The 17,298-nt window shown below is 46.3% G+C and overlaps 1 protein-coding gene across 9 annotated transcripts in view; it reads right to left on the reverse strand.

Annotated features, from left to right (window-relative positions):
• Positions 1-17,298, reverse strand: part of fgfr3 (fibroblast growth factor receptor 3) — a 61,008-nt gene that overhangs the window by 19,220 nt on the left and 24,490 nt on the right. For 5 of the 9 annotated variants that reach the window (XM_069535809.1, XM_069535806.1, XM_069535810.1 and 2 more), the window contains exons 4-5: positions 16,223-16,288; positions 8,537-8,706 (exon numbers count right to left, since the gene is read on the reverse strand). In XM_069535809.1, coding sequence (XP_069391910.1) covers positions 8,537-8,706; positions 16,223-16,288 — 236 coding nt within the window. The remainder of the gene's footprint in view (positions 1-8,536; positions 8,707-16,222; positions 16,289-17,298) is intronic. The other 4 variants (XM_069535813.1, XM_069535811.1, XM_069535812.1 and 1 more) reach the window with 2 other exon arrangements.

Below are 17,298 nucleotides of genomic sequence, written 5' to 3' on the forward strand. Positions count from 1 at the left end.
TGCTACGCATCGACGGGCCGAGAGAGGGACGACCCCGGCAGCCTAAGTGGAAACATGCCATGCAGACGCTGCCGCTCGGCTCGCCGCTCTGCTCGCGGCTGCCAGACAGGCACGGCGTGAACTCCTCTGGAGGAGGTCAGGATTACTAAAGACGGGAGTGAGTGATGTCAACAAGGAGGCTTCTCAGGGTGGAACACTTCACATCACCTGCGTAGGAAAAAGTGCCGGACCCGGAGAGGGCTCAGTGTTTTCACAAACCTTTGACCCCACGTGTTGAGGTAACTGGCCATTCACACAATGTACACATTTGTAGGTGGAGGATCACACTCTCCTCCTTCTCCTCCTTCTCGCCGTATACACTCCTCCACTCCCTCTCCCTCTCTGTCTCTCTCTCTCTTGGAGGCGCATGCGGAAAATAATTCAACAGTGTAAATATTATGCCTGTGTGTGTGTGTGTGTGTGCTTTCTGCAGTTGCATGGTAACATGGACCGGGCTGCCCGCTCTGCGCTGGCAAATGGTTTTTCAGAGCGGCTGGCTCCACCCCGTCTACCCCTCTCAGAGCCGAGGAGTCAAACCGAAGTCAATGGCTGCTCTCATGAGCAGATGAGTGACGCCTTGTGCTGTGGTCGCGGAGCTCGAGCTGAGCGGAGGGAGGAGGAGGGGGAGGAGAGAGAAAAACAGCAACGCACAAGGGGCGCAGCTAAAATGTGGTAAAATACGAGCAGGAGTCGGTTTGTTGAGGCCAAGACCACCAACAGAAACACAGAGATTCTGTGAGCTGGTATTTATGTCTCGAAGAGCCCCTGTTTTATAATAACCAGGGAAAGTACCCAAACTATACTAAACTCTTTATTTATTATAGAAGAGACTCATTCTGCTCTTTTTTCAAGTTCATCAATTTTAATCTGGTTTATTACAGAGAGATAGATTGAGTAGTTTAAATTGTTGTTAACGCGCGGCGTTTCCATTAGTGCTGTATTTTTTTGCAAATTACTTTTAAATAAAATCTGAGACCATTATAGCTGCTGTCAGGTGAAAAATCTATCATCATGTCACTTTAAATAAAATCACAATTATAGTTTCATCTTGATAGAACGAAGACAAACCTCGTGTTTTATTTTAACAGCACATTGAAACTGAAAAAAAGAATAAAAAAAAGAATTTGATCGATGATGTGATGCTTTGTGTTTGTTTATATTTTCTTTACAGTGAGACTGTAACTGAATTCATTTTACTGTTGCTCTGTATTTTAATATTCACTCCCCATTATCCAATAACTAGTAATTCTAAGCTCTGAGTGACATTTCTACTTTAATTTCCCCTCCGTCTTTCCATCGGCACATTTAATTATTTTCTCCGAACATGCCATTTGCTTTTATTGCCGTGTTGCACTGGCTAACCCCTGTTGAACCTGCGGCATTAGCCCCGAAACGTGATAATCCCATCCATTCCAATCGTGCCAGATTCCAAACAGAATTAAATTATTAAGGAGCTTACAGTAGAGTCATACGAGGCTTTAAAGGTTTTACGGCTTTGGCCGTGGACCTGCAGAAGGGCACCAGCCCTGGGAATGGACAGAGAGTTTCACACTGCAAGAAGTGTGCATCTGAGGGAGACGTTTCACCAGCGTGTATTGTCTGTGCATGAAGGACAGAGGACAAAGGGTTTGGATCCAGAGTTTGGTTCATGAAATATCTTGGGACTCATTTACTGATCCGCCTTATTTTGAGATGCTCGTACTTTCCTCGCCGAGGCTGCCACGGAAAACACAGAAGTTGCCTCACTCTCTATTGACAGATTCAGATATTTTAATCCAAACACGAGTTAAAGTCTCGACTGCCAACTTAAACGACTTGTTAAAGACACAGACAGTTTCTGCAGTGGAGCAGTTGTCTGAGAAAACACAGGAAGCGCCGCTCCCTTTATAGTCCGAACCCTCCGTCTTCACCTCGCAGAATAGCCCTGTCAGAACCAGCGGGGGCCAGTTACCAGAATTTATGGCCGTGTCAGAGCGGACCAGTGGCCCGGATCTGTGCTACCGTCTAATTTGACCCACAGAGAAGGAGGAAACAGATAGAGGCGGCCCAGAGGACTCGCTATTAAAGCTGGGAAAGTTTGCGGTTCTGTTGACTTTGACTTTGGCTCGACACACCACTGCATCAACATGGAGGAGAAAAAAAAAAGCATTGGTGAGAAAACCAGATCTAAAACCAGGCTTTTGATATGTGTGGTGTTTGGGTAGAGCGGCAGGGGAGGAAAGGGAATGACCAAAACAGGCCTTAAATTAAAAAGAGTCCAAAAATAATCTCGCAAAGTGTAGAAATTCCAACGCGGCCCGACGGAGACTCACAATCTCGGCCCGTGTTAAACTCTGAACTGGAAAAACAAGGACTCAAAAGTGTTTAAAGTCTTAAAAAGTAAAAAGTGAGGAGCCAGTTTGAGGGCCCGGCCTTGGAAACCTGTCAAAACAGGGATTGATAAATCAGTTAACGACCTGGACGGAACGAAACACAATAATTACTTTGTCAACTTTTATCTCGCTTGTGCCGCCGCAGTTTAGCATGAACACAATAAAATCCCTTGGGTTGTATGTGGCAGCGTACAACAGCATTGGTTTTGGCTGTCAAAGGCTCAATGGGCCGGGGACACGCCCATCTCGCCCCACCTCCATCTGATGGCTCAATAGAGGGGCGACCTTTGACCCCTAGCCTCCGAGGCTCCGAGCGCCACAGTTGTCTGGGGACGGTGCACAATGCTCCGGCACGTCGCCCCTGCTGGAATTTTATTTTCCACTTTACAAGTGAGCCACACATCCCATTTACCGTTTCATTTGGTTTCAACAAGCGTAGCGTCGAAGTTCCCTGTGTCGCATTTCAATAGAATATACAAAGTGCCCGCGAGACGAGAATCCGGAGGGAGACGCCGGCGAGCGACTCTCAGGTGAGGAGGAAACGCTCATCGTGCGGTTTGAGGCCATTTATTTGACGCCATCGATCAAAAGCAGTTTTCTTTTATCACGTCACACTGACACGTCTGTGTGTGTCTGTGGCTCCAATATCAGCTTCACACTCGCCGTGTTTCTTGATACGTTCGATATTCATAACTTTGATTAATCAGGTTTTGAGACTCTGCGGACTGAGTTGAATATGTCTTCTTCTAATTCCTTGGAGAAACTGCCACAGTGGTCAACAACCAATTATCTTTAATTTCACCTTATCGGGTGTTGATCTCCCTTATTTAACATTTATAGAAACAGAGATGTAAAAATGTGAAAAAAACAGCAGTTCAGTAAATCGTTCAAACTTATCTGGAAACCACACACGTGAAAAGTAATATTCAGTTCCACCACAGGCAAAACAAACATCTAATTCCACACAGGCAACAACAGAGTCATTACAGCCTCACAGTGGACGGCCGAGCAGAAAGAGCTCTGGAGCGCAGACCTCTCACATCAGAGAGCTGCAGGGATCAAACTTCTCAGATACAGAATAATTTAGGGATGAAGACAGACTGATTTACCGAGGCTCCTTCTTCGTTTCCACGTTCGTGTCTCCAGGTGGTTTATTTGCATTATTTGACATCATTGCTGCACATCTGCTGAGTGTTGTGTTTGCTCTCGTTGGTCTCCGAAGTGGCAGCAGATTGACACAAACATGGTTCTGAGACATCAGAAACACCGACACCTCTCGTTGCGCAGCTTCATTTGAATGAACCTCTCCACCCACCGCTGCACTCGGCTCCATCGTCACAGACGGGCAAAGCAAATTTCAAAATCAGGGAATTACCAGACCGATGCGTTTGCCGGCTCCGAGTCCATTTCCTCTTTTCGTTTTGTCTCTTCTGCCCCGAAGTATCACATTTGGTTCTATTTGCCAGAAAAGTACACGTAGCTCTCGTTTAAGTCTTTATACAAATACACGAAAAAGCCCATTTGTGCTTGATGACGAGTCAATTTAGAGAGAACTGAAGTTTTCACCCTTTCTTCAAGGATAAGAGTAAAATCTCCATCTCATCCGATGCCATTTAATATCACATTCAGGCTTTCAAATAGGTGCATCACTTTGTCCGTCGCTCAAACTCGTCTCTAAGAATCCTCTCGACTCTAGAACATGTCGGGAACGAGGGAAACAATCTGCCTGAAAGTGCAGTAATCTTCTGTCACATTCCGTACATCTGTGAAGGAAGGGAATCTCTTTAAACATGTGATTTCACGTCTTTTTGGAAGATGAAGTCGTGTTTAAGGAACAGAAAGGAGAACACAGTGTTTCCCCAGAGAAGCCACTGTGAACCACAGACGAGAGGTGGGGACATTTCTCGATTCTTGGGCGCATGTCGATGCGGCCGTGTCCTCCCTCCGTTCTCCCACTGACCTGTGCTCACTTTACACTTTTTCGTGAGGTGCAGGTATGTTTGCAAGTGGGTAATGGACACGTCTGCACTAAAGAGCAAAAGACAAACTGACTCGTGTGGCGGTTCTGAGCGCAGGACGCCGCCGCGCTGATCGGCGAGGATCATTTAGCGAGTCAGTCACTTCCCCGTCAGAGACTCACTCTCCCAGCTGGAGCAAGACGTGCGACAAAATCATCCCATCGCTCGTCCGAACTTTTAAAAAATCCGACACGGCCACTTTTCATTCTGTTGGAATTAACCACGGCTGTCAAATCAAAAAAATGATCTTGTCAGTTCAGCGCGGACGTGAGAGGAAGGAGGCTTCACCTTGAGGTCCCGCCCGGAGCAATAGAGTCTTCAGAAGGCCATTGTCAGGCTGTCGGGGCTCCCGGGGGCCCCCGCCCTCCACCCATCTACCCCCGACCCCGCCAGATGAACTCATCCCAGGCAGATGTGAGGTGGGGGTGACGAGGGCTGTGACACGAGAGACACTGAATGCACTGAAAGAAACGTCTGTGCTGACGACAGCTCTGTTTAACGTGTCTGTCTCCACAACAACGATTCAATCCTGGTTTTCATTTTGAGAGATTTTATTTCGTTTACGCTTTTGTTGATTTTTGCCAAGTAAATCAGTTAATAATAGTTAATATAAAAACATATATAAAAAATAGAAATATATGTAAATTAGGTCACAGATCGTGCAGAAATAAGTTCACTGGGTGATCATGTGCATGTTTGCATGTGCGTGGTAAATGGTGCAGCCGCTGATGAAAGTCTTTTGAGTGAAATGAAAGTGACCGACAGGTTAATGAGCATGTGGCTCGAACACAAAGAGCTGAACGGTAACTACGTTAAAAATGAGCTGACGATATAATGACATTAGGCACATCACTCATTTTAATTCAACATAATGTGACTTCATCGCCAGCGCAAATGTCTCTCGGAGCAGAATTGGTCGCCGTGGAGGATTAATGGTCGGGAACGCAAGTTAAGAAAAGTAAAATGTGGGTTATTTTGAAATGCGAAATATATTTAATATTATATATATATATTTAATTCACCACAGTTGAGTCTCAAAAAATATATATTTTATTCTACTCAATAAGTCTAAATGACTTAAGTTAATGATAAAAACACTTGAGTATAGACATTTTTTGCAGCGTGCTGGGTCAGCAGAGGCTTTGACATTACGACCGGGTGAAGACGTTACCCCCCCCCCCCCCCCCCCCCCCCCCCCCCCCCCCCCCCCCCGACTCCCCTGAAGCCTGGCAGCGTCACAGGCTTGTCTGTCACCCAGCGGCCTGATTCTAAAGAGGGTGACCTCTCTGCACACATCCCTCAAGGGCGACCGCGGCCACATGGTGATTGGCTTACTGGATTTTAGAACCGCTCCGGGACAGAGGGAGGGACAGAGGGACAGATAATGTCTCAATGAAGACACAGAGAAGAAGTAAAGATAATCATAAGCAACATCTCCATCAGACTAAACGAATGATGATCTTCTCTACTAAATACAAGGTGAAATCTTAACAAAGTGTGGCTGATGGGAATCACAGAAGACAAGAAGACAAACGTCTCAATAAGACCTCAGTCACATTTCAACATCTCCATTAGAGCTGTAGTTTAACTCGGTCAAGTCTTTTTCTGATAAATTTGCACATACAGTAAAAACTAAAGGGCTCAAAGGGCTTAAAAGAATTAAGTCTGTGAGATAAGCAAAGCTGCAGCTACTTAAAAGTGAATGTTAAGGGTCATTTCTTCATGCCGAGATAAGTTAATCGCACTTTAAGCTGTGTTTTTGTTGAATTACGTGGACCGACCCTTTAAAAGTCAATTATAACAAAAACAAAGAGAAGACATCTGTTGCTGGGTTGAGTCTGTCCGTGAAGAAACAGATACAATGACGTTCAAACACTGCACGACTCCGATCGCTCTGCTTTAAAGCTTCGCTGCCAAAAACTTAACCGCCGGGTTAACACACACCACAAACACAACATCTTCCTTTTGGTTGGACACTTACTGCTGCCTGAGCTCTCAGCTTGGGTGGCCGCGGTGGGAACCAAACCCACAGCGCCGCTCGGTGCCAAGCTCGACCCGCGGAGCTATACGGAGCGGAAAAAACGCACAGGAATTCGTCCCGGGGGCTTGATGACAACTTATAGTGTCATATCTCACACTGACAACGCGGGAAAAGCCCAACGGGACCTCACGTACTCTGAAAAGTCTCAGTATGGAGAGCCAGCTATACATATCGCTCTGATTATATATGTATCGTCCCGTAGGAGCAGGGGTCGCACTAAATGCTTTCGGTCTAACATGTGGAAAAACGACGCCAACGGCATCAAGACCAGTGACGAGCCGACACTCGGGCGAGAAGTGGGAGACGTGGGGAACAGATGGAGTGAATGTCTTCGTGCCCTCACTGGTCAGTTTGGGATTAATCTGCTGCGGAGAAAAAAAAAGTTATCATCTGCGAATCTTAATGCATGAATACGCTCGAAGAGCCGTTGCAAGTTGGGGCGTCCTGAGGGCTGGTGACAGGTGTGTGTGTGTGTGTGTGTGTGTGTGTGTGTGTGTGTGGGAGAGAGAGAGTGGGGACAGAGGGAGGGAGACAACTGCTGTTGGTCTGCTGGGAGCAGATGTTGGAGATCTCTGTAAACTGTTAATAGCTGCAGGATCTCATTACATTTAACCCTTTAAATCCAAAACCTCCACTGGGAGAAATGCCTCACCGCCACGGCACAAGTTCACCCGTCTGAAGTCTCAACTTTGAATTTTAAAGTGTTTGAATGAACTCCTGTGCCTCCCGGACGCTCTCTGACGTTCCGACAACGTTTCTGTTGTATTTATTTATAACACTTAAATTAGATCAGTTTAAGGAACAAAACCTCAGTACGTTGCTTTCGGAGGCGGTTTCGAGCAGCAAGCGATGAGTTCAATTACTTCGTCTGTGCCCGTGCTTCTGTTACACAAAGCTTTAGCATTTAATTGTCACTTTTGATGTTGCAACGGCAGCTGCAAGGTTCATTTGTTCTTCTGTGACAGTGTATTAGTGGTTTGCTGTCAAAAATCCACACAGTGCAAATAAAATCTGCAGTGCACACCAGTAAAAGTGCCTCTGTGCCGTGAATATATATGATGAAATTGGTTTATAAATAAAATAAAACAAGTGTGGTTAAAGTGGTTGGAATACCCTGTTAAAGGTTACGCTAAAATGGGAATCATTTGTAAAAATACTTTAATGTCGTAATAATAGACACAAACAAATAAACTAACTAAAAACGGAATACTTTACAATAGAAAAGAAGGTACCACTGCATTATTATTATTAAAAATTATATGAATCTTCATCTTTAAATACGTCCATTTGTAAAAAAACTGGTAAATTCCTTCATGGTCACTTCCTTCGAACACTGAGTTCATGAGATGGAGAGAGAATCAGACACAGGACGGAAAGATCCTGGAACAATTCACATCTCTGGACATAATTTTACAATTTCGATGTTGTTAAGTTGAAGTTTATTTTGAAGCAAAACACAGGTTTTCACTGTTTGAATTCCGATGTTCTGAGCGCAGCCAGTTTGTCTTTTAATCCTCCAGCTCAGGGCCATTAAACCAACACAAAAGTAAACCCAGCCCCATTACTTTAAGCAGCGCCATTCCACATGAGAGCCCAATGTTTAGAGTCAATCCGATGACAAAACTGAGTCCAACAGCTGTTTGCTGCGCTGCGTTACTGTCAACACTCAGCCATCACGCAAGTATGCATGTATCTGTGCGCCGCTCTGATTTCAGAGCAGCAGTTTGAGCCTCTAAATATATTCCCCGGAGCGGAGGCTGGTCTGAATGCTGCCGGGGCCCCGAGGCACGATTTCTGACCTTTATTCACCGTGAGAAGAAGATTCACAGAGGACGAGCGCTCTCTCAGCACTTCGCACTATTCGCGCTGCAGACATTCACACCAGGGAGCGTCGCAACAATCAGCCTGACGGACGCACAGCAGCTCCACGTCACTAGCGTTGGGATTAAGATGCCTCGCTAAAAGGTTTCTCAAGTATAGGACACAACAGCGCCTCCCCCAGGAAGAGCTCGTGTGATGACGTGAATCTGTAAATCACAACCGTTAAGAGTCTGACGCTCTCTCACCTTGATGCCTCCCATCCTCTGCTCCCCCTTGAACTCTTTGCCGTTCTTCAGCCAGTGGATGGTCGGCGTCGGGTTTCCGGCAGCAGCACAGCGGAACTTGACGGTGTTGGCGGCAGGAACGGCCAGAAGCTTCTTGTCCATCCGGTCGGGACGGGTCCAATACGGAGCTTCTGGTTGAGAAACACAAAAACAGGATGTCGTGTCAGACGTCGGAAACGAGGCGCAAGTCAAAGCTTCGAGTCTAAAAGTCTCAAGTCAAATCTTTTGGGGAAGAGACGAGTTTTGAGTCGAGCTTCGTGTCATTTGAGACAAACTTGGGTCAAATCTTAAATACAGTAACTCGAGACAAGTGCATATCTCAAATCATTTGATGCAAGTCAAGCCCTCGGCAATGAAACTCAAGTAAACACCTGTCAAACATCACTCGAGATAAGGTCAAGTGAGGTAATTTGAGTAATTACCGGGACGAGTCGCTCAGAGCGAGTCTCAAATCATTTCAGGACACATGTCAATTCATTTTTGATCAGTCAAAGTCATTTCAGGCAAAGTCTTGTGAGACTTGTTTGAAAAGTTCAAGTCTGAAATCAAGTTTGACGTAATTTAAGATGAGTCCCAACGAACCCGAGTCTCAGTCAAAGAGAGACTCCTGGTTCAAATCTAAAGTCTAAGGTCTGAATAGTGTTTTTCGTCTTGCTGTCTGGTGCTTTGTGCGTTTACGGGGGTCACGGCTCAAATAAATCACGTCCCAGGTCGACATTTTTGTGACTCGCTCTGCTGAGATGTGCCACTTTCTGATCCCCAAAGATTTGTCCTCAGTTTTCCATTTCCCGGTGTATTGTAAGATCATAGAAATGTCAGGACGGACCCTCCAGGAATTTATAGTTAATTGCTAAGAGATGGCACAGATGGGACATGTTGCTCCTCTGCTATGTCCTCAGATTGGTCCATATTGGATGATTTATGGACTTTGCCAGGACAGATGTGAGGTTTCACTGGAGGCCTTCGCTCAGTGCTCCGATAAACAACGAAACAACAATACCTGTGACATTTACCGTCAAACTTTCATCCTGTTTTACATTAACAAAGCTTAGAAACGTGACGCAGCCGCTGAAAAGGTGAATTTGAATGAATGAAAAGAGCAGTGGGCACATGCAGTACTTTCTGGAGTACGTTTACTTGCTGCAGTCGGGATGAGTCGTTTTACATTTTACTTTCACCGCTGTCCAAACAGATGCATACAAGTTCAAGATGCCCCCAAACGGTGTGAAACGCAGTTTGACGGATTCTGAAAGAGCACAAAACGGTTGCGTGTTCCTCCCTCGCGTCTTCTTCCCTCGCTAACAATGCAAGGGTTGGTTTGGATCGTTGGATCCTGAGGGTTTGGAAACCCGTCAGGGCGATTTATTGAGTTGTATTGAGAAGACGACGGACAAAAGGGAGAGTAGCGAGTCAGAGAGGCCTATTGTTCCCCCCCGTGTGTGGGTGAGGAGGGTGAGGGCACCGGTGGGAGGCTCGCTCACTCTCTTTACTGGTCTGTGTGTGTCTCCCAGGACAAAAGCTGGGGAGGTGGCTGACCGGTCATCAGATGTCTCTTTTACACTTTAAATGCAGGAGGAGAGAGGGGAGCTAATTACCATCTCAATATCTGTGTGTGTGTGTGTGTGTGTGTGTGTGTGTGTTTGTGTGTGTGTGTGTGTGTGTGGGGGGGGGGTTCAACAAAGAAATCCTCACCCTCAAGCAACACACGGTTGGAGTTTATCTAAGGTGAGATGTCGATCACAGAAAGTATAAATATATACGTGTGTGTGTAATTATCTCTAAACTACCACGTGTGTGTGTGAGTGTGTGTGAGTGTGTGTGAGTGTGTGTGTGAGTGTGTGTGTGTGTGTGTGTGTGTGTGAGTGTGTGTGTCATAATGTCTGCGGAGCTCTGATATATTTCTGACACACATTTCTTTGGCTCCCGTCATAATACTTTGGCTTCAGCTTCACAGAGTAATTACAACCAGACCGAGAGAGAGATTCGACGATGAAAGACACAGACGTATCATCTTAGAAAGCAAACAAACACAACTTCACGTCGTGTGTGTGTGTGTGTGTGTGTGTGTGTGTGTGTGTGTGTGTGTGTGTGTGTACTGCTCCACTCCAGCAGCTGAACGTTGCAGCCTGCTTGAGTTAGAGACTCCCCAGCTTGCAAAGACAAACACTCTCCAAACAACACACACATACACACAGTCTCCGTGACTTCAGACGACATTACACTGACTGACAATGATTTCATGACTTACTCTAAATTAAACCAAACTTTTACATTATAACTAACTAACTAACTAACTAACTAACTAACTAACTAACTAACTAACTAACTAACTAACTAACTAACTAACTAACATCTACAGGTCCTGACAAGGTCAAAGTTTATGCTGGAAATGGTCCCTACAGAGGCAGACACACACACACACACACACCTTAAAAGGGAAATATCTGTTAGATATCATTAGCTCTCTCTCTCTCTCTCTCTCTCTCTTTGTCTCGTCTGTCTCTGTGTATTTGGAGCGACAACGAGCTCAGCGTGAGACAACTCCCCGAGGAGTCTGAACACATTGTTTTCTTGGCATCGTAATCAGCTACACACACACACACACACACACACACACACACAGACACACACACTGTCAAACAAAAACACGCACTGATTTTTTAAACAGTCTCTCTCCTGATGTGTGGTCCTGCTCCTGCTCCTGCTCCTCCTCCTCCTCCTCCTTCAGCCACTATGACGTTTCTAACCCAAAATAGACACCTGTGAGGATTCTGCATGAGCTGCAGCTCTCGTCTCTGTTTCATCTCCATGGTTTTGTCCCAAAAACACTTATTCACTGAGCGGCTGCTGCTCGGCGCTAACTCCTGTGTCTCCGCACCAGATCACCTGTCAGAGAGACGGACTGGTCCGGGGGCCGTGATGTCTTTCTTTTCAGCTTTTCTAGCGACTAAGTGGTTCTTACTTTATTTCTGGCCGCTGGAGGAAAGTGGAAAATGCTGCGTATGCTACCTTAACTGTCCCTTGCAGGAACCCCCCCTGCTAGTTATTTAGTTTTTACTGGTTTTCAGGCAAAACAATAATTTCTCTCAAGCTTCACCTGAGTGTTTTTTTGTTCCTGTGAATCTACAGTTTATAGTTTTTTTTTTTTCCTGAAACTTTGCAGTGAACAAGGTCGTCATGTGGAAATCACACCGCGGACATTCAGCTGCATCCTCCAGCTTAGCAACAGCGCTCGATATCGATATTTGATTTCAGCGTGTTCTCTGTGCTCTCAGCAGACGCAGGAATCCCATCCCATGTCTAATTGGCAGGATGGTATTTCCTCAGCAGAGGGGAGTGGGCTACTCTGTTTGGTGGTGGTGGTGGTGGTGGGGGTGGTGGTGGTGGTGGGGGGGTTGGCAGAGCAGATACCCTGAAACCTCCACAGGGACGTAGTCAGCAGATAACCTGAGCCCGCAGGCTGTCACTGCAGCAGAGGCCGGTTCACCATAACATGTTCCCTCGGCTCTGCGGTTACAGTGTCATGCGTGTCCACCTGCCAGTTAACCGACGAGGGGAATCTCTCCGGGAGCCTAAAAATACTCCGGCTTATTCCTGCTCTGCTGTTTGTTTGGTTTACGCTCGACAACAGAGCCGAGATCTCAGTCAGTGGGAGGAGTCAAGCCTCGTTCACACACACACACACAACACATTTATATGTTTGCTGGGAAGATGATATTTATTTCAGCGACTGTGATCCGCTGCTCTGAAGCATGAATGAAACTCCGAAGTCTTCTGTCGACTATAAAGATGTTTTCACAGCTGAGAGTCCGACCCGACCTTCACGTCTTTGTTCCATAGTTTCATTTGATCTGGTTAGTTTTGGTTTCACGTCGTAATTTAGGGGCGTCGTCTACCTGTACTTGACTCTGATTGGACTGTAGACGGCAGTTTGGGGGGGGGGGGATGAAGCCCTTCATCTGGTTGCCATGGTAACAGCATGATGGATGTATTGCTACCAGCATCTCTTAAAAAATATATATGAAATATGAATCAGTTGGTTTTTGATAACAACTATTGAAAGAAATAATCATAAAATGTATATTTAGAAATCTCCAGGAACCTTAGATTGAATTATTTCCTTCCTTCCTTCCTTCCTTCCTTCCCTCCCTCCCTCCTTCCTTCCTTCCTTCCTTCCTTACATGTGCATTGACTGAAGTTCATGCAGATCCAGATAGAAATGTTTAAATACTTTGTATTGTCTTAGTATGTGGACTACACAATGTTCTCACACACGCTTCACACACACGACAGCACACACCCTGCAGCAGTCCGATAACTTTCCCTCACTTCCTGCTGTTGCCGTCGGAGGAGCGTGACTGCGTCTCTCTATCTCCCCGAACTTCACTTCACCAGCAATTAGCTGGAGCAGCACACTCTGCTGTGCCAGTGGCCGCAGCACACGGGGCCGTCAGCGCTCAGACACCGATCAGGGGAAAAATGAGGAGGAGGGGTGGTGGTCTAATTGTGTAATTGTATAATTTGCCCTCGCTGACGCCTGCGAGCACATAGGCAGATTTCATTACAGATTACACTGGGGCTCTTTGAAGGCGCGCTGCCCCCGAAGTTGCCTGAAGGGACTCTGGGCAAACAGAGTCGGAGGAATGGCGGTCGTGGTGCAGCGTAGCGTGCCCCGGCGTCCGGCTCTCTGCTCTCCTGCCAGGGTAAACAAGGAGGCTGCATAGCTCAGGAGCACAGCACAGATTAGGCTCTGTTAACATTCCTCCCTACACACACACACACACACACACACACACACACACACACACACACCCTTTCAATTCACACAGACTGAGTGTGTCCGTACTGAAAAAGGTACACACAGAATCAGTCATCATCGTGTGAGGGCGGACGATGGTTTGATCTCTGACCTTTTATTTTTCCCCCAACACAGTCGATCTGTTTCTGATCCTCAAACTATATAATCCACAGATAAACCTCCACACTGCTCTGAAGCTCGAGAGCCGCTGCAAACAAACAAGTTTGGAAACTGTGCCGAGTGGTTTTAGTCCGGACGAACAGAAACTGAGATGTTTGGAAAGTGTGACGTAGACGCTACCCGACCGTCCAGTGGGACGTGAACTCTTCACTGGCACACGCATGTTTTATTTAAGGATAAAGTGGATGGAGACCGTATGGGTGCAGACTGGAAAGACACCGAGGGAGCCGACTTCCTGCTCCAGTGAAAATCACACGCAAACTCTCTGTCAATCTTGCAAACCGGTCGATAACACCGTTGCCTCCACAGGAATTACTGTGGCTGCTGGGCCCCCCCCCCCCCGAGGGCCTCTGGAGACAGCACAGCGCGTTCTGGAGTCGGCGGAGAATGAGCTCATGACTGCAGAGGCTCGTCTGTCTTTCCCTCTGAGAACACTCAGCTGTGGCCAGCAGCATCATTTCAACTGGCAGCTCCGAGTGACTCAACTCCTCGAATCTTTTCTCTCCTTTCCGTCTGTCTGGCTGTCGGTCGGCAAAACGTTTTCTACCCTCGCTCCCTCATTAACGGCACGGCTCTTTCAACAATCCCACCGTCTCTGCGAGCTTCCTCTCTGCATGTGGACGCTCTTCCGCTCAGCGACGGGGACTCTCTCTCTCTGGCTGCGTGGCTCGTCACATGGCTCCGTTCTGCTACAGCCAGCTAATTAGCGGCGGCTTAGTGAACATTAAGCAGAGATAGGGGTTTAACGTTTCGGGGGCTAATCCCTCTCCTTTTGGCCAGGAAATCAGAGCCTCGCATGTCATGGGGTGGACTTACATCCAGAGATTAAGTCTGGCAGTCCGAGGCTATTTACCGGCATTCGGGACGTCTGCAGCGAGCTGCTGCCGCTCTGGCCTGTTTAGAAAACACTCCAGGAGGAAAGTGAAGCCGCGCATTCAACACGTACGTCGCAGGTGTTGAGCTCATTCAGAACGTCGACAGCGAGAGGAAGCTTCTCTGCAGCTTCATCCTCTCAACTCTCTGGATAAGAGCTTCAGCCACAGCGTGATGAAGACGACACAAATAAAAAGAAGTGAGCAGAATGAGGGGATTACACGTTGAAAGGGATCTCACAACAACGAGCGACATTAACAAAGACTCCCGCGTTTATTAAATGTTTGAGCGTTTGAGCCCCTGAGAGCGACGACGGGGAGCGAGCTGCTGTTTTCCAGATATCAGAAATAATAAAAGAAGAGACTCATGAGGTGATTACTTCACTTGTAACTGAGACTTCGCTCTCAAAGCAACAGCCTCCAAACAGATGTCAGGAGTTTCTGACAACATGTCGTCAAAGCTCCCTTTGCTCAAGACGACTGCTGAGTTGAAATGTAGATTTTGCTCCTGGCTCAGAACAGTGAGGAAATCCTCAAAACTAAAGTGTTAGAGAGAAAGAGAAAAACATCAGAATCCCCCAACCATTGTTTTAAAACCCGAAATCCCAACAGTGAATCTGATCTCTTTATTAAAAGAACTTTTCGGGGTTTTATTTTGACCTCTGCCAAGGCGGTTATGTTTTTGTCTAAGTTTCCATTCGCCCGTTTGTGAGCTTTTCCATTTCTGTGTTATGATTTTCTAGGATCTTTTGTTTGTCCTTCAAAAAGCCGTTTTCTATACCGCCACATAATATAAGCAATGTTTTATCCACCAGTCCGTCTTTTCAAATATCTATTTCTTAAGCCACAAAGACTGAAGGGGGGGCGACAATAGAAAACATCCGTGACGTCTGTGGATCATCGGTAACAGCCGCGGCATCACTATCAGTGTTTTTACTTAAAGTCAAGTGTGACGATTGAGCTGCAGAGCTTTAAAGTGACTTTCTCAGAGGAACTTTGTCGCATTGCTCCTGAAACATTTCAACATTTGGCTCCTGGCACCAATTTTGTTGAGCACTTAAAGCTGAGATTCAGAAACTGTCAAGATGTCGACTTCTTCAGCTTCAGTGAACCGTCGAACTTATATTAAAGTAATTATACTGTAATTCACTGGAAAGTAAAATGTTTTTCTTTCTATTCTCTCCCTCACTTCACTTCCATCGCGACACCTCTTTCACCGTATTTCCATTATCTCTCGCCCCCCCCCCCCCACGTCACAACAAAGGCCGCTCAGCGTGGCGTCTGGCTGGTCGACAGCCTGCTGAGGGGGGTGGAGTCGCGCTCCAGTCCCTCTGGAGTCGTGCTAGCTGACAGTACAGAGCTCGCAAGGAGGCGCTCAGCCGCCAGACGCCATCCCTCATCGCTCTCTGTTCACCTGCACGTGAACTCTGCACAGCTCCCAGCACAGCTCGCGTCACGACGCAGCACCGAGAGGGATGTGATCCGCCGGAGAACCGCCCGGCTTCTGTTCTGTGTGATGCCGCTGTTTCGTTAAGTGCTCCAGGGAGAAGCTTTGATGCGAGCGCAGGAAGAAGTTTGTCAAATATAAAACATTTCTATTGATTGCAGCTCCATTTGTGCTTCCTCCAAATCTCATATTAAATCTTCGCTCCGCTGGATTCCAGAAAAGGTTGTTTATCATGACGCTCGTAAAGCTGAGACTATCTCTCTAAAGATAAAATACTGCTCCACTCAAAACCAAACAACTGATTGTTTCACTTGTGTGGTGCGGTTTAAAAAGAATAATTAAGAATTCACCATTTCCATTACCTGCATCTTCTGGATCTTCATCATAGTCTTCATCATCACCAGACGACAGAGAATCTGAGAAGAGAAGACAAACCGGGTTCAGATTGAAAAACATCCAAACAAGCTCTTCACTGTCATAAAGTAACACCGACATCACATCTGGAACATCTGCACCGCTTCATTCATTCTGTGCAACAATAACGAATAACACACACACACACACACTCACACACTCACACACAAACACTCACACACACACACTGACTCTGCTCATTGAGAAACTCATGAATGAGTCCACAGTTCTCTGCAGCGCGGCATCGTCCTCAAGTATTACAAACATTTCCACAGACGGTACAAATGAGAGGGTCATTAGTGCTGCGATTAGTGCACGTGTACACACACACACACACACACACACACACTGACGCTAACTCTTGCAAACAGTTAGAGAGTCAGATGACGCCTAATTGCTTCTCGACCACAGATACGAGTGTGTGGAGAATCGCTGTCTCACATTTTCACGCCAGCTTTGTAATAATTTTTTCGATGTGACCTTGAAGTTTTCTGGTTCAGCTCCACAGGTCTGGTTAATGAGAGCCAGCTGTTACCTTGACAACCCCGGTGAGCTAAAACTACTCCGTGCATGACTCCACTCTACCACCGTGCCGCGGCAGAAAAGCCATTTAGATTCCCTTAAGTCTGGATGAGCTCCGTCACTGCAAACGTGACACTCGAGCTGTGTCTCAACCATCTCAGCGTGCTCACGTTTGAAAAATAGCATTAAACACAAAGTACAGCTTGTTTTGTTTGCAGGTCATGAATCAAAGTATCGGTGAGTAAAGTTGTCGATATATTCCAGTTTGGATTCGATTGGATGGAAGTTAACAACGATCTTCAGCACAAATTAAAAGAATTGTACACATTCAGATTTCAGCTTTAACAAATTGGTTTGCTGTGAACTCCAAATACGCTTCAACAGGTAACGTTATCATCCTAACAACGAGTAAAATGTGAAATAATTATTCTTTTAGCCGAGTATTTGTTTTAATCAAAACCTGTTTAAGTTGAATTCAACATAATCTGTC

Source organism: Paralichthys olivaceus, chromosome 12 (assembly GCF_024713975.1).
Source record: "Paralichthys olivaceus isolate ysfri-2021 chromosome 12, ASM2471397v2, whole genome shotgun sequence".
Taxonomy (NCBI): domain Eukaryota; kingdom Metazoa; phylum Chordata; class Actinopteri; order Pleuronectiformes; family Paralichthyidae; genus Paralichthys; species Paralichthys olivaceus.